Raw genomic sequence first — 17,158 nt, 5'->3', positions numbered from 1 at the left:
AGAATGGTAAAACACTTAGCTCACGTTTCTCCGATATGATCTAGGAGTTTCAGATGGGAAGAAAGCTAATCAGTAACCCCCTTTCCTCATTTTCTACTAATGTTTATAGATGTCTATCTCCTGTATTTACTTTCCCCCATGTCCTCGTATCAGACCTGTGCACACAGCAAATAAAAGGAACACGCATATGAGTGAAAAATGGGCCAAATGATAACCCTCCCATGTATCACAGGAACAATAATGAATGTTCGTGTGTTATTTTAAACAGGCTTTGCGGGTTGCATCGTTCACACTACACTGATATAAATAATTCATGTTATTACTGTAGATGTGTGCAATATCGTTACTCACATGAACGGGAATTTGTAGGCTGGCTTTTGTTTAACGGCCCCGAGAACTGCTGAGCACTGTCAGTCCCCATTGACTGAATGGTATCTTGGGCTGTTAATGAATTCTGCTCAGCAATTCACAGGATCAGGCCCTGACCAACAAATGTAAATCGGGACTTGCAGCAGACCTGCACACTGTCATGAGCTATATTATTCCTCACATGTCTCCTAAATCTGTGTATTTGCTTTGTGCTTGTGTCTAACACCCAGTCCTTGTTTAGTCATATCGTTTAAAAAAACACTATTTGATACATTTCATAGGAAGCAAAATGAATTTTTGCGAAGCAGTAACAGATGAAAATGTTATTATATGCTATTAATTATATAAAGATGTCAACACATTTTTAATAAAGCATTATTTATCTAGGAATAGCAAAGGTTGCTATAAAAAACATAACAGCCAGCTTTTCGGGAAAGATAATAGATTTCAGTGTGTGCAACTCTTGCAGGTTAATTGAATTTCCGTAATGAAATTCCCCTCAGCCACATGAAATCCTTGGGTTTGTTCTTTGAATTTCATTATGACTTGCAGAGTCTTCTCTACCCCCAAATCAAATGCTGGAGTCTGGCTTTACTTCAGTGTTTTATAAACACTCACATTTAATCAAAACTTACTTACAGACACCTTGTCTGTCTGCAGTTTTGAAGGGGAATTAGCGATTTCACCTGACAGTCCTAAGTGTGCTTTGACTCCTAAGTATGTTTTAACTGTTACCGCAGTTCTCAATTAAAAATTGCTTCAAAATACAGAGCCAGCTTTCAGAGTGGTGCACCCACAGTGTTTCGTTAGCAATAATGCCTGGTTAGAAGTAGATTTATTTTAAGTAATCTCTTGGAATTCAAAACAGCTCTAGTTAATTACAAAAAGGCCTTTTTAAGCTGCCTGGTTTACTTACGGCACACTGCTCTACTCTGCCCGTCACTCATTTCCTGAGTGAAAAAGTGAATGGCAGCTTCAAGTGCAGGGTCTTTTGATCATTAAAAGAAATGGATGTGCTGTCCTCTGTTGGTCATACTGGTTGTCACATGTAAAATTCAATTAACTCAAAAAGGTAGCAAGAGGCTCTGTTAAAATGACAGAAACTATGAAACTAAATTAAATTTGCTTCACTTTCCGCTTTCACTGATAAGACTGCACAGTGTGAGGGATTTCTGAAAAGTGATTCAGTGATGGATACTAGAAGCTGGATTAAGGAGAAGACTCACTTCACATGATGCCATATGACAGATTTGGCCTCATCAGACTGTGGCTGGTGTTTTAACCACTCGCTGTGGGCCCCCCGCCCGGCACGCTGAGTGACACCGGGAGCGGCAGCCTCCCTCCGGCTCCAGGGCTGGCCCTCGGTGGGGTCAGGGTTGCAGGGGGGCTGCAGCGCTGCCAAGCGCATGGTGAGAGAGGAAGTGTCCAGCTTGAATTTCATGTCACGCGGTCTGGTCTGGGGACAGGGCCATGTGTGCCAGTTCGGATAGTTTGTGCTCACATGTAATGACTCATGTCTTGTGATGTGATGGCAGCTATGCAGCTTCTAGAGCAGCTCAGGCTTCGCTGGGTACACGTAATGCAAATTCCTACTTTACTGCTCGTGGTGTCCTTCTGCGAGTCGTGATGGGTGGAAATGCTCTGCTCAGTGTTGGTAAGCAGCAGTAGTGTCACTTTGGGTCCTCATTTCAAGAGTATGAAGCAACTGGATTGGATCTGGGAAATCATAGCAAGGATGATTAGAGGTGTGATTAGAAGTGTAGAAAACCTGACCTACAAGGACGGATTTTAAAATTTGGCGATTGCGTTGTCTAGAAAGGAGAAAGCTGAAGGCAAATATAATAGTAACACATTCAAAAAGATTTGACATCATGTAAATGAATCTATCTCAGGGCAATAAACCTGTCTGCTATGTTAATTATTTCTACATCTTAACTGCTACTGGAGTTATCAATTTGTGGTCTGCACTAGCTTCTTTTATGCTGTAATTTCATAGATAGTTTTCTAATTACAAAATTAATTTCAAGTAAATAACTGTAAGAAATCTCTTAAAACATTACTTAGCAAAATTATTATCATACTAATAATTTAGCAATGTTATTTAGCAAAATGTAAGTTCGGTCTGCAAACTATGGAAAAGCAGGCTCTGTATTATCCAATTTCTATGTCTGTCACGTAACACAGACTATAGGCCTCAAACCATTGTTACGCGGGTGAGATGCAGTTGTAGCTCACGTGCCTACCTCGCTTAGTCTTACAAATAGATTTCTAAAAAACAAGCAAGATATTATGAAAGCAAAGCGGCTTCTCTCCAGGTTTACCCCTTCAGGTTGTAGTAACAGAAAGCAATATTTATCAGATACATGTTTTGTCCTTGAGCTTGATTTTTATGTTTAGTTTTGAAAACCCTCTTATAAAAGCAGCTTCAGGGACACGGCTGTTCCTCACTGTCCTTCATATCCATGAGTAAAAAACATCTAAGGAAACCGAAACCAATTAGAACATTCCGAGTTGTAGTTTTACATGTGCTGTGTGCTGAAACTGTCACCGCTCAAAGTCAATAATTTATATATTTATTCTCTCTAGGGAGACTGGGCAGTGTTGTCATGGATTTCATTCCAGGAATTTCAAGTTCAAAAATGAGCTGGAAGGTATGTACTATGATTTCTTCTCTGCTGATGCTTTGTCCAAGTTAGGCCAAATTTGCTAAACAGCAGTTCGGGAGACTTGTGAATATTGACAGTGAACTAAGTGCAAAAAACCCCATTTTAATTACATGTAATTAATACAGTCAGATAATCTTCATAGAACTAAATATGTGCAAAACCAGCGCCTTATATAGAAGAAATGGTTGCAGCCCTTCTTTAAATCAAAATACATCTTGAATGATGATTTTGACCTACCAATGGAATTTATGTATTTTATTTTAAAATATTTACAAAATCTAGTGTAAATAGTTAATGACAATTATTTTTGTTCATACAACAATTGAACAATTTTGATTCTAGACAACCGCGGTGCAGAAAATGAGAGGAGGATTTGTCAGGAAGAAAACAAAACTGACTGTGTGGGCTAATCAAAGGTCTGTGAAACTTCAAATGGTAAGCAAATATCAAACGAATCAATAAAAATTGCCTTCAATTTGTAGTGCTGTTATTATTTACATTGTTAGGATGGTTTTAAGTGCTGTCAGCCCTTAACTGCGTCTGTCAGTTTGGTGGCTGGTCGCATCTGTCTCCCTGAGTTGGACTTCCCGGCTGCTCGTGACCCTGTTGGACCAGCTGCGTCTGAAGGGCCCAGTGTTTGCTTGTGCCCGGAGATGGGTGAGCACTGCACATCTCTTAGCGTCACCAGCCCAGCCTTTCCTTACCTGGATTCAATGCGACAGGGAGTTTTTCCTATTTAAAAAAAAAATAGAAAACGTAAAGTGAGCACTAACCAGTTTGCAAATAATCCTTCTAAGTGGTTAGTGATATGAATGAAGAAACCTCATGTTTTACTAACAAGAAGACAGATCTAAATTAATAAATAGTTCAATGAATTACAGAGGGGGAGAAAACCGATTAAAAGAACCAGGAATGACAGGACGATCTTGGGAGCTGCAGCCTGCGGAGAACAGCTCTTCAAACAAGAGTTTGCCGGGGCTGCACTTGTTCCTCATGGGAACGAGAGCATGTTGTGGTGGATGCCAGCGCGTGTTTTGAAGCCGCTGTGTAGGATGTGCGTGTGACACGGATTGCCCTTGGCTTCGGTAGACATCGTTTCCTTGCAGATTTGAAACTGGCTTCTACTTTTGCTCCTTCGGGTTGAGCTCGAGGTTCTCTTGGGCGCAGGATGGGACCCCAAGGAAGGTGGGCTGAACAAAAGCATTTCTGTTGTTGCAAATGCGGAGAGAGAGGCTTTGCTGCGCGGGGGTGAGGCAGAGGAGAGCCGGTTCGGTGACGGGAAGGGCAGGGGCAGCGGGGAACGCGCCGAGTGGCCCCGCTCAGGCCAGAGCACCCGGCGCGGCGGGAGTGGCACCGCGTCCTGGCCCTCTTGGCGCTCCGCATGCGGAAGGCAAACGCCGCCGCTGGCATTGCTGCCGTACCGATGTCGGAGCAGCAGCGACCGATGCTGGCTGCTCCCCCGGGCCCGGAGCCGTGCGGGGCACCGCGTCCTTCCGCCCCCTCAGGGAGCACAAGCACCCCCGCAGCCAGGAGGATGGGATTCTCCGTCCAGTCCTGGCTGTAGCCGCCGGGGAGCGCCGAGAGAGACGGGGCACGGGGCTCGCGCCGCCTTCCCCCTAAAAAATATTCGCGGAAACTCCCGCGCCGTGGACCCACCAAGGCACGGACGGGGTTCGAACCCGTGATCTTCGGTTTACGAGACCGACGCCTTACCACTTGGCCACCGCGCCTGCCTTAACGGCTCTCCTGACGCCCTTCTAGCGCTGGCGCCACTCCCGCGCGACAGCGCTACTGCCCGCGCTCGCCCACCGCGCGCCTGCAGCGGGCGGGCGCCTCCGCCCCGTGCGCGTGCGCCTGCACCTGGCGGCCCCTGAGCGCTGTGGCAAGCGCGTGGCAGGCGCGCGGCGGGCAGGTGGGGGGCGGAGTGCGCGCGCGCGGCCGTTAGTCGCTCAGGCGCGGAGGGAGCGGCAGTAGGTTCCCCTGGGTGGGTGCCTGGTATGGCGGCGGGATTTCTGGAGAGGGACGAGGAGAGTCCCCGTCTCCGTGGGAGCGGCGAGGAGCTGCCCCGTCCGGCTGTGGAGGCGTCCGCAGGGGCAGCCCCCTCTTCCCGCGTCAGCCCCACGAGGAACGCGGTTCCGGGGCGTTCCCGCCTCTGCGGGAGGCCAGGCTGGGCGCGTGCTGCGGCGGCAGCGCCAGCGAGGCGTTCCCGGGCGGAGGGAGCGGTTTGTGTGGTGCCGCAGCGGGGGTTTTCTGTACCAAAAGATGGCACCCTTACATTGAAATCAGGACATGTGTTGGGAGCCATGTAGGCTTCCTCAAACCAGAAAGAACAGTTTAGAGAGGCGGAGGAAAAAAACGGGAGCAAAACTTTCCTCCTCCGAGAAGAGAAGCAGAACGATGGGATAATTAAATGGTAAATACTAAATTAAACTAACTGAATGCCTGGATACATATTTTTTTAAATACTTAGTCTCCTAGATATTTACAAGTGTTACCTGAAACCAAAACTTTTAGTTTTCCTTTAATGTTCACTGTAGAGATCTCCTTAAGTTTCCTATGAAACTTTTGCTGGACACTCAAGTTATATTCCATCTTCCTGGATGAAAGGAGTTTTGTGTACTGATCCCTGCTTTTTTTTTTGGTGGAAGAATGTAAACATGTTAACAGAGGTAGCTTTGTAAAGGTTGAGATCAGAGATATTAATTTGGTGGTGCTGTAATGCAGGTGTGTTAGAAGAGTAATGTATCATTTGGGGATGTTCTCTGAACTATCATCAGGAAAACTCATGCTTGATGGCTTGACTGTGTGAACAAGTTGCAGTTCTTTAAAAGTTGCCATTTGTCAGCTTCTCTGTGATAGCTCTATTTCAGCAAACAGAGTAGTTTTAATTAGCTTCATCTGCAGTGAAAGGTGTCTGATTTAAATGACCTTCCTGGGGAGTCAGCCCGTGTTAAGTGTGTTTGTTACTGCCCTGGGATAGCTGTCCCAAAGGTGATTTGCTCTGTTTTTCCAGTGCTTGTGTAACTGATAGCCTGGCCAAACCAAATGCTTGCTGGAGTTTATCTGATAGTCTTGATCATCGAGAGCTTCAAGGACGTGCCCCTATCTGGACTATGGAAAGCTAGGGAGCCAGAATAGTACTGTAGTAGTCTGCTTTTGCCTTGATTGTTGTGATCACTGCAGCACTTCAAAAGTGTGATGATGTGTAGGAAATTGCCTCGCTCAGCTCTCGCACCCGTAACTTTTATGAAAAGGAGTGACCTCAGAGGACCAGTTATCTTAGCTGGCTGAGGAAGAGTTACTCCTAGTACTGCCCAGCTGGCAGCAGGAAGGAGTCAAGATTTTAATAAATCGTGTTTGACCGATGTTCTCCTGTTTCTGGCCTACTAGCTTATAAAATACGCTCTTCTGTGTGGTGTACAGTTGTAATTTGTCATCACAGCTCCTGTGCAGCTTGTGTCTGTGTTTGTTTTATTCATGGTTTTGTATCTTTGTGAGCTGAGAAGTAATTTTATGATGAGAGGAAGCAGAGGAGACTGTTTGTATTGTATGTGGAATTCATATGAGTTGTATCTCTTCAAATACACTGCATTTTTAATAAATGTATCTGGCATCAGAAATAGTATTTAATAGTAAAGCAACTTTTTTTTTTTTTGATGCTAGAGTTCTTCCTTAACTGTGTGGGGAGACTGAAAGTTTGATTTGAAATCATAAAGATCTGAGTAGATTAAGAGGAAATACTTGATTTGGTTTTTAAAAAGCTGCCTACTTTCTGAGCCTAACTTTCTCAATGCTTCTGGAAAAAATGTTACTATCTATCTATCTAAAGTGCTGTTTAACAGTGAATGATTTATCAAAACAGTAGTTTTTAGAACTAAAAATGTGAATTTGATTTTAAAATTGTCATGACCTGTGGTTTCTCTTGACATCTGCATACTTTTGTTTGAAATTGTCTTTTATGTTGGTCGTTACCCTTGTTCAAGCTCTGTATGGCAGCCCTTATTCTTTCTGCTGAATCCTCCTTATGCAGTGTTCTCTTCTGACAAAATATTTTTTTAAAGCACAACATGAATTCCCTAGAGGAAAGTCTTTAGAAGACTCCAATACTGAGAAGATAATGTCAGAGGTTTTGTTGGAAGAAGATAATCACCAGATTTTTTTTCTTCTTTCCCTAAGCCTCACTTTTATGAGATGGAGATGTTGCTTTAGGAGAGGGCTTTGATGTCTGTTTTAAGGTACAAAACTAGACCTTTCTACAAATCTCCCTGACTCTCTCAAGGAGATACAGGGGAACAGACATATTTATGCAAAATTTGTGCAACTGTATAACCGAGTTTATAATGATTTGCCATGGGGTAGCTGGAATGCTCCTCAGTTATCAATTACTTAAGCTTAGATTTTGTCTTTTCTTTATGTAAGAATGTTCACTATTTTAACTTTTTTAATCAACAGGACAGGTCTTGGAGTGATTCAGGAATGATGCAGTGTTATGGTAGAGTGGCCCTGCAGTCCTTGTTCTGCAGAGAAGACTGGAGACTAATCTTCAGGTAATTTTTATGTGAAGGGAAATATTTCTTAGAGTTACTCTATAAATAAACACTTAAAGGAAAAAAAAAAACCTAAACCAACCCTCTAGCTGTTGTGTCCCAGATGCTCCTCTGATTTATTACTTTGATTCTCTTTCAAGAAGGTCTTGATGGGGTTCTAGACTATAGTATGGGGTGTGGGGAAATGCGTGTGACTTCTTTGTGATCACGGGAACCTCTCTGACTTGAGACAGTACAAATATTCTAAGAAATATGTCACTCTAGCAACATTTGTATAATACACAACAAGAATAGGCAGGAGTATATAGCATTTAATATTGTACAGAGTAAAGACAAATGTGATGATGGCCATTTGTAGAACATGGTTTAATATACTCAAGTTTTATTGAAAAGCAGGGTTTAGCTTGTGGAAAAAGTTCATTCAGCATAACCTTAAGCTTCATCAGGCCTCCTCGTCTTTGTGTTTACATGATAATAGTACTATGAACACAGTTTTGGGAGGAGGGTTATGAGTTTGTATTTCTTGGTCTTTGTAAAACAGTCAAACCCCGAAATTGCCAGTTGGCACCAAACCAAGTGCTTTACCTCTGATATATTCTAACTATAAATTCTGTAATGCCTAGGCATATAGTAAAAAAGTGCTGCACTTGTTTTGAAATGCTTGTGTGGTGTGTGGTATCTGAAGGTAAGTTTGTGGCATATATAGCCCTACAGACTTTTAGAATGGTTAAAGTTCATAAAGAAAAGATATATTACGAAATTTACAAGGCATTATAGGAAGTTGTACGTTGTTCTGTTTTGTGGGTATTACTTACTACTTTATGAGTTTTGTAATACTTGGCCAAGTTCTGATATAATCAGCATAGAAAAGGAAACGGTAGGTGATCTAGTATGGAGACTGCCTCCACAGGAGGAAGTATAATAGTAAATATCTAAATGAACCAGCTTCATAATTGTCGTAGTTCAGCCCTGATCAGGACCAGACTACGCAGTCTGTCTCTCGCTCCCCCCACCCTCCGAGAGAATAGGAGGAGATGATATAAGAAAAAAAACAGCTCAAGGTTTGAGATAAGGACGGGGAGAAATCCTTAAAGTTACCGTCATGGGCAAAACAGACTCGACTTGGGGAAAACTATTCATTTATTTCTAAAATTAGCAGGAGAATGAGACAGGGAACAAGATAACCTCCCCCCACCCCTCCCTCTTCCCGGGCTTAACATTATCTCTACTACCTTCCCCTCCCGAGCGGCACGGGGGGGGGAAAGGGAATAGGGGTCGCGGTCAGTTCATCACGCGTTGTTTTACGCCGCTGTATCATCGTCGGGGGAAGAACTCCTCGCATTACTCCTCCGCTCCATCGTGGGGTCCCTCCCACGGGCCACAGTCCCTCGTGAAACTGCTCCGGCGTGGGTCATCTCTTCCACGGGGTGCAGTCCCTCTAGAACAGCTGTCCCAGCGGGCCCTCCACGGGCCACAGCCTCCTTCAGGCCTCCACCTGCTCTGGCGTGGGGTCCTCCACGAGCTGCAGGTGGATCTCTGCCCCTCCGTGGACCTCCATGGGCTGCAGGGGGACAACCCGCTCCACCATGGTCGTCACCACAGGCTGCAGGGGAATCTTGGCCAGGAGCCGCATTACTGCTCCCCCTCCTTCTGAACTGACCTTGGCGTCTGCAGCCGTTCCTCACAACAGGCTGGTAGATGTCTCTCAGGATCCTTTTTACATCTTATTCACATCTCATCTCCTCTCCACTTCTTGCAGCCGGGCCGGGCCGAGTTGGGCCCAGTCGGCTGCCCGGCGGGAGGCCAGAGGGTGAGGCCTGCAAGGCCCATGAGGCTCGCGCCTCCCCTTCTCTGCCCCCCGTTCAGCTGCTTCACATCTTCTCCTCCTCTTTTTCCTGTTTTCCCCTACTTAAATACGTTATCGCAGAGGCGTTATCACGGGACATTCTGCTACCAGAACAAAGGGGAGCGACTTCTAGCAGTTTCCTACAGAAGCTACCACATTAGGCCCCCCCTCACTAACAAAACCAGAACAATAATGAAAAGAAGCTTTGTGCATATTGAACAGCTCATAGCTCAGTCTTCTGAAGAAAGGCATAGAGGTGTTCTAGAACACAAGATGAGCAGAATCCAAAATATTAAATCCCACAATCCAGCACATTTTGAAAACCTTGGAAGTAATGAATGAAATGAGTGTAATCTTGTCCACAAGAGAAATAGTTTTCTAATCCTTTATTTGCCTTATAGTTCTGAAGTATCGCTTAATTTCTCACAGACTAGCCTTATTCTTTGTACTTTTTTTTTTAAATTATTTTTTTATTGTTAAGAGAATTACAGGTAGCCTCTATCAAAAAAAAAAAGTGATACAAACAGCATTTACTTTCTTGTTAAATTCAAGACTAGTACTGGAAAGTATAAAAAAAGAATTGTAGTTATTTTGTAGCTGATAAGAATGCCCATATAAATTTACTTGGGGATTACTTCTGTATCTGTGACAATGTACTCAATTAGGAGCAGAAGTCTGTATTGCAAGGTGAAATACACCCAGTAATCTGCAGTGATATTTTAATAGTTTTTGACTTCACTCTGAGAGGCCTTAAAGGTTCATTTGCGTAAGTGAACAAAATGTTGCATTTGACTCACAAATGAGGTTAAACTATCTGGGGAATATTCAGAAGCTTGCCTGATCGCACAGGCACAGCTTTCTGAGATGTATCTGTGTGGCCTGATCTGAGCAGCTCAGTGGAACCATTCCACCAGTCTGCTCCAGGGCTGTGACATGAGATTTCACAATAGGAACACGTTACCTTGTTTATTCTTCATTTTGAGTTGCCCTTTTTCCCTTTCTGAAAAAAATCTCACTTGGAGGGAGGAAGAAACTCTAGGTTTTTCCTTCTTCTTTTTTCACTCTGGCACTGTGAGTCAGAACAATATTAGAGCCCCCTTGCTGTTGCTTTTATTCGTTACTTCAGTGTCGTAAGTTCTGCCTCTCTCCACCAGCGGAAGGTGTAGACTAATTCAAGAGATTATCCTTAGAGAATTTTGCTAGACACCTGTCTCTCTGCAGTTGACAAAAACACATACTAGATTCATACAGTGTTTTCCCAAGTCTTACCGCAGCATCTTGAGTTTTGATAAATTTTGATGAGGATGGGTTTGAAGTAGAGATCTCTTCAGTACCCCTACGCAGTCACACATGGTCAATGCATGCGTTATTAGCTGTGAGGTCCTCTTCTGTGCTATACTTCAGAACACTTTTTAAATAAGGTATTTTGCTGTTGTGAAAAAGAACAGGGAATGTCCAAAATCTCTTACATGTCTCTGCAGTTGTTAGTATGCTGTCAAGAGCTTCTGAAGTTTGTAGTGTTAACACATGATTATGCTCTGGTTAGCCTAGGAAAAGCACTCCCTTCCAAACTGTTCATACCTTCTAAAAAGTCTGATGGCAAGAGAGGGATTCTTGGAAGCTTAGGTTTTTACGATTGGCCTGAGCCAAAGAAAGAGTAAATTTTCCAATGAACTAGTTAGGAGATGGGGGGGGTGAACCCCAGCAGCCGCACATCATGTAAATACAGTGACAAATTACAAAATAAGGACCATATGGCTTATGAGGTATATAAAAAGGTCATTGATTACAGCTGTTTTATGAAGCCACTTAATTTAAAATATACTGAACATTATCACACATCTTTTGCCTGTGTTATGCAATATAGTTACACTTGTGCATATATTAGGATATTTTTAAAAATTACAAACATACTGAAAAGTCTGGGTTCTTACCCTACTCTTTTCTTGAGAAAAGAATAAAGAACAGGAAAGGAATTAATATAATAATATTGCCAAAAAAAAAAAAAAGTCCAAACCTAAACTTTGAGAGTTCAGGAAATCTCTGTTCTTACAGATTTTGGCTCTGATTTTGAACACAAACCATCATTCTAAGTGCAGATTTAATTCTTATTCCGTTTTGTGAGAAAGATACTCGGATAGGCCAAATGTTTCTGACTCATAAGAAGTCAGAATTTTTATTGATTATTATTACTTATATTTTTCACTTTCAAGTAGTAAGCATGGACAAATGAACACAGTTTTCCTTTTTTATTTGAGACACTTAGCAAAAAATGCTGAAATATCAAACATTTCCTCAGTAGCTACAATATTGCCACTATGTACAAAATATTTGATAAATGTAGTACACATATAAAAATACAGTATGCATTACATATATACAGTACAATGTGCAAAACATATGGCATTCAAACATATGGAATTGATTTTAGGGGTGCAAACAGCAAATACAAAGGCATCATGGTTTCTTATAGAAAGGCAATACATAAACTGATGCCCTGATTGCCATAATTTGCAATTAGTAAAGTAGTGCTTAAATGAAGAGGGCCCTAGAGACAGTTGTCTATCTTCTTCTTTTCACAAAATGAGATGCTAAGACATAATTATGACTATGAAAAAAAAGAAGAGAAACACCTACTAGGGTTAGCGTTATTTCTACTGCAAGCAGTACTGTGAAGAAAAATCCTACCTGGAAAAAAGCCTGTGCTATTACTTAATACAAATTTCTCAAACAACTAAAGCAAATCTTTACTGTTAAACATCAAAAACAGCTTTGAAAATATCTACATCCTTAATTTTAAAAAAGTACGTATAATACTTTTGGGCATTTCATTTCCTGTGCTTCAAAATACAAAGTGCCTCCTTTGGCAATATAAATGGCAATGCTTTGGTTCCTATTTAAATTTTCATATTATTATAATTTATTTTAGTCTGTCATTTGAATATCTGAGCTGTATTTTTTACAAAAATAGTGTGATTATATAGTTTCTAACCATTCCCCGCTTTTTATTGAGAATTTGCTCTCATAGCTGGAATGGCTTTTTTGGCTAGATTTCTACAAATACATTTATGCACTTTTAACTTAAAAAAAAAAAAAAAATGTTCCTATTCAGTATTGGACACTACAGAATGATGTAGGTGTCTCTTTTTTTGCACTTTATTCCTAGCAAACCGGTATAAAAGGAATATTTGAGATTACTTCGGTTTTAACGGATACTCTTTATTGGCCATGTATATAGTACATGCAACTCCATTCCACATATCTCACATAAACGACCATCTCTGGTACGGTCTAGAAGTCATCAAAAGGCAATTTAATAGACCACAATGTAAAGGGTTTTAGCAGAACATTTACTTGAGATAAGTGGAAGAAATTTTTTTCCAGTTTTAATAGAATTTACTTTAAGTTCATAATAAACTGAAGATACCATTCAAATAAAAATTGTTTACATCAGTGAGCTTTACTATGTTTTGATTACATAATGCCCTTCCAGTTAAATGTATTCTGTGATTGCATTTTCTCTGCCTTGAAAGCAGTTCAGCAGCTTGTGCTTGGTTTCCAATTACGGTGCCTACTCTTTACAGACATCTGAATGTTTGAGATTACGTAACATAAAAGTGTAATATTGAAACTTCTGTTTTGGTCACCTGCTTCCTTGAACGTAACTACTGTTGGTCAATTTAGAAATACCTTGGAAATAAATTTCAGTATTACATAGTGATTATTTCTAAAAGCTGTGGTCTCAGCTTTTTAAAGGTCTGATTCTGCAAGCCCACATTGCTGCATTAGACTTTCAATTTCTGTAGAGAACAACTGCCATAAATTCATGTTATTCCCAGAAAGAACTGCTAACTTTATGACAATAATTTCTTAACTGTTTACAATGTTAAACAAAATTTTGCCTGTAAACTTACTTGCCTTAACTAATGCTGAATGGCACTAAAAGTGCAAACAAATACAATTTCTGTATTGAACGCAGGATGTGACTCCTCTTGATTAACATTAGCCTTGTAAAACATATGTTTGAGCTCACTCTGTGTCTAGAAGTGTAAAAATGAACTTTTGATTTTCACACTGATAAAATGGTATTCTTAATTATTCTGAAGGATCTACTAACAACACATTTGATAGGATGTGTTCTGTTAGAATATTGCAGCCATTAAATGGCAAATTTAGTGCCAGCGCATTCCTTTGCAACTGTTCTCTTAATGAGAAATATATTCAGTTCTGTACAGTCAAACTGCACAGTCATGATTGAAATTTCTAAGATGTACTGTATTTGTGTTACAAAAATTGTCGTGTAAAACATGCACACACAAAAGTCTAAGCAAAACCTATTTCTGCCATAACAGGCATATATGTAACTATGGCAAATATATCACATTTCAGAACAAAGTCTAAAGCAAACCATTATATATAAGGTTTAATACACATAATTCTGAAATGTATGAAAAAGTAATCACACATTCCCTACACTAGAATATTTGTACTTTAAAAACTAAACTGATCCCTTAATTTTTTTTTTTTTTTTAAATAGTCTTTGAGAGTAGAAAGCTATACTGTACTGATTACAACACGTCTCAACTGTTTGGGTTTATTTCTGCACATAGATTCCTATGGATTACTTAACATTCTACACTGCCAATAAAGATAGTTTCGTAGCAAGATGACTTTGCCAGTTTTAAGCTCTATTTACATGCACATCAAAAATGACAGTACAGTTGCTCTAGGTTAATTTGTCCTCTAAAAATAAATTTACTTGCCTCTTATTTAACCAGAAGGCAGAGTCAAAAAGGGGTAACTCTAACCACATATATGTGGTATCATGTCTGGTGTATCACACATAAATTGACAGTACACTACATTTCATTCAAAGTTGTTCCTATAGGACCAGAAGTCCTTAATTCTTGTTCTCCTAACAGCTGAGGGCACTTAATATCTCAGAGTATTAGCTCCCAAGATAATAGGGTGAAAAGGAATGCAAAAAGTTCACTGCATTTGTTATTGAAGAGTCCTATACCATCAAAATTTAAGGCAGATAGTCCACGTGTAATATTGTACTTAAGTACTGGAGGCACAGCAAGAAGGAATAAGGAAGTATCTGTTTCAACTTCATCTTTTGTTGTGAAAAATCTCTATAGATTGTTTTTCTGTACTTAGTTTCAGATTAAAGTAAATCCTGGCCTGTAGAACTACTGAAGATATATAATGATTTAAAGTGCTGATAACTGATATGATGCAAACATATGATTGATGCCAGTTTAAACCCTGAATCAATGGTATAATCCACTATTTTATCTGAGGCCAATGGAATTCTGTAATATTAGAAAACCAGACTGCATTGTATATCTGGAGACATATATTTGCAGTTTAATACTCCACATTTTCTAGCAAAAGTCTTCTGTTTGATGTTAACATGATTGTGTTGTGTTTTTTTTTTTTTTTTAAATGTGATATAGGTTGCTAAATAGTTAACAGCTACTTTCTGTTTTCATTATTTCTTTGATACATATCATTACTCTAAGTAGTAAGCAAAAGCTTCAGGGCATTTTTTCATTAGTTCCTACAAAACTTTATTTTTGAAGGTTGGTGATGAGGACGGAATTCTGCAAAGATCAGTTTTCAGACTAGAAGACATACCACATTTCCATTGTTCAGGAAATAGGGGACTGTTTCCTTTTATCATAATTTAGGAATTCCCTAATAGGAAATCCAATTTTATGTTTGATTATCAGCCTATGTCACCTATGGCAACACTTAACATCTACTACCTGAGAGACAACCATAGAATTACAAAGTATTTTACTTCTATTTGCATTTTTTGTTTTTCCAACTGCTTTTATAATAGACTCTGAAAAAAAAAAAACAACTAAGGGCTTTAAAAAATAATATATTCATGTGCTGTGAGGGAAGAGCTTAATTTTTGCTATTATCTGTTTCAGGTATGAAATACGCCTTATCACAAAACAGCACATCGTGATACTGCTTATTAGCCTTTTATAATTTTCTGTAACTGTATGCTATCTAGGATTCTTACTGAGCAGCTTCTCTGTTTAGCTGCTCTGATGTTATGTAGTGGTAGACAAAGCTGTTCAAAAGATAAAGGATTTATTAAGAAATCATGGTTGTCCTGTCAGTACTGTCCCCTGCAATGCTCTCTGATCCTACAAACATCTTTTGTTGAGGGCACTGGGACTATTCTTGCATAGATGTTTGCAGGATCATAGTGCACAACACCATTAATTAAACTTTTCTACTTCCTCAAACTGTTCTAATATGCTGAGATACTGGATTCAATGATCTAACAAATACCCTCAAACACAAAGTAAAATAGGATATTTACTATTTCCGTTATAGTAATCTCTTGTTTGAAGACCACTGTTCCCCTCTGTTCACAAAAATAAGCTATACAAAGTTAAAAGAGTATACAAATAACTAACTGATATACAGATTAAAACCTAGCTATTAAATCCAGAGCATAGCTATACAAAATTCAGTGTTCTCAATATTACCTGGCGTAGCTAACAGTGGATTTCTTGCAGTTAAACTTAATGTCCCTTTGGATGCAGTTAAATCCTTCCCTCATGATTAAAGAATGGGGAAGAGTTTTAAAAACCACACAATCAAAATATAAAAACAACCTGAACAAATTAAGAGACTAGATATATGAAGTTTCACTGAACCAGCCAGTGCTTCTACTTGCCTTTGCCCTCACAATTCATTTTGAACCTGGCTCAGGCTATCCACAGGAACAATGAAGTGCAGTGATACCTCACCCTCCCCCAAATGTTTGCTCATTGTGTCAATACAGACAGTTGAAATCTCACGTTTTCTTCTCTAAGGTTAGCCATGTTGTGTTGCTCATTTAAGCATTACAGAGTCAAAGACATAAATTCTTTTGTTAAATATTTGTGATGCATTTACCTTGGGGTACTTTAATCATTAAGTACAATCATCCTTTCTTGACTTGTGAACTAGAGCTTTCAGAGGGCTTTGATCCTGCATTACTGATAGGAGCATAAAGTAATTCACTGTTGTAAACTTGAAAATCAATAAGGAATTAGCGTCAAACATTTGTTCTTCCAAATGTTACTGTCTTAATTTATCTTAACTGCAATCAGAATGGTATAATGGACCTCTGCTGTAAAGAGACTTGCAGGTCATGTTCTCGTTGGCTATAGCTTAATCCCAGTGCAACTGTAGATCTTGCGGATCTAGAAAGTCAGTGGAAAACACGCTGGGTGCAGTAGAACTGAGAGGAGTGAGTCCAGATGAGGAGCTGGGCATTGTAATGTCTAGCCATTCCATGTTGTCCAAATTTGTATCAGGAAGGTCAAGAGACAGACAAGAATTATTAGTGGTAAACTGTGGGTCAGATGTTTCCATGGGTGAATGAGAGTGATCTAGAATGCTGGAGTGATTAAGCAGATCATTCTGGAGGTCGTCAATTAAAGAAAATGACTCTCTGTCCTCATTACTGCTTGTTAGTTGAGGCATTTCATTACCTGATGGTAAAGTTCCGTCCAAGAGGGCTTCAAGTTGGTTTTCCAAACTTAAAGACAAGCTGGTTGTTGATTCTAAAGACACAGGAGGAGGGGCCATTTGGATTTGTGGTGGTGGGCGGGATATCACTGTATTCACTGGCATTGTAGTGATGTTGGCTGTTACTGGTCTCATTTTAGAAATGGGAGATGGTTCCTCCTTTATTGGAAGGGAAATCTCTGTAATTA

At 40.3% G+C, this 17,158-nt stretch overlaps 2 protein-coding genes, 1 long non-coding RNA gene and 1 other non-coding gene across 13 annotated transcripts in view; 1 reads left to right on the top strand and 3 right to left on the bottom strand.

The window, feature by feature from the left end:
• The window catches only part of LOC147598845 (uncharacterized), a 50,527-nt gene that overhangs the window by 2,473 nt on the left and 30,896 nt on the right, over positions 1 to 17,158 (top strand). The window contains exons 2-4 of one of the 2 annotated variants that reach the window (XR_015260180.1): positions 2,956 to 3,020; positions 3,378 to 3,470; positions 7,488 to 7,582. This is a non-coding gene — a long non-coding RNA (uncharacterized LOC147598845). Of the gene's footprint in view, positions 1 to 2,955; positions 3,021 to 3,377; positions 3,693 to 7,487; positions 7,648 to 17,158 lie in introns of those variants that run through there. The other variant, XR_015260181.1, reaches the window with a different exon arrangement.
• LOC147598846 (uncharacterized) lies at positions 515 to 5,443 on the bottom strand. Of its 4 annotated transcripts, none has more exons than XR_015260177.1 (3): positions 4,749 to 5,443; positions 3,534 to 3,767; positions 515 to 2,085 (listed from the first exon to the last, which is right to left on the bottom strand). XR_015260177.1 is itself a non-coding variant. In XM_086759413.1 (3 exons), the coding sequence occupies exons 1-3, from the start codon at positions 5,338 to 5,340 to the stop codon at positions 2,058 to 2,060; spliced, it is 648 nt and encodes a 215-aa protein (XP_086615539.1). In that variant the 5' UTR covers positions 5,341 to 5,443; the 3' UTR covers positions 515 to 2,057. The 4 variants fall into 4 exon arrangements, 1 of the variants encoding a protein (XP_086615539.1); XR_015260179.1 differs by having other exon boundaries at positions 3,571 to 3,767; XR_015260178.1 differs by lacking the exon at positions 4,749 to 5,443 and adding an exon at positions 4,457 to 4,720.
• Positions 4,694 to 4,765, bottom strand: TRNAT-CGU (transfer RNA threonine (anticodon CGU)). Its single transcript has one exon. It is a non-coding gene; the product is annotated as a tRNA-Thr (tRNA).
• MRTFB (myocardin related transcription factor B) overlaps positions 11,663 to 17,158 on the bottom strand; it is an 83,978-nt gene continuing 78,482 nt past the window's right edge. For all 6 annotated transcript variants that reach the window (XM_086759407.1, XM_086759412.1, XM_086759411.1 and 3 more), the window contains one exon: positions 11,663 to 17,149. In XM_086759407.1, coding sequence (XP_086615533.1) covers positions 16,611 to 17,149 — 539 coding nt within the window. In that variant the 3' untranslated portion in view covers positions 11,663 to 16,610. The remainder of the gene's footprint in view (positions 17,150 to 17,158) is intronic.

Source organism: Chlamydotis macqueenii, chromosome 15, assembly GCF_036417535.1.
Source record: "Chlamydotis macqueenii isolate bChlMac1 chromosome 15, bChlMac1.mat, whole genome shotgun sequence".
Taxonomy (NCBI): domain Eukaryota; kingdom Metazoa; phylum Chordata; class Aves; order Otidiformes; family Otididae; genus Chlamydotis; species Chlamydotis macqueenii.
This window is presented reverse-complemented; position numbering and strand designations above follow the sequence as displayed.

Coding starts and splice junctions, on each gene's coding strand:
- LOC147598846 (XM_086759413.1), bottom strand. CDS start 5,340: ATGGCTCCCAACACATGTCCTGATTTCAATGTAAGGGTGCCATCTTTT. Junction 3,768..4,748: donor GCAGGCGCGGTGGCCAAGTG/GTAAGGCGTCGG, acceptor TTTTTTAAATAG/GAAAAACTCCCTGTCGCATT. Junction 2,086..3,739: donor CCCTGTCGCATTGAATCCAG/GTAAGGAAAGGC, acceptor ATGATTTCCCAG/ATCCAATCCAGTTGCTTCAT.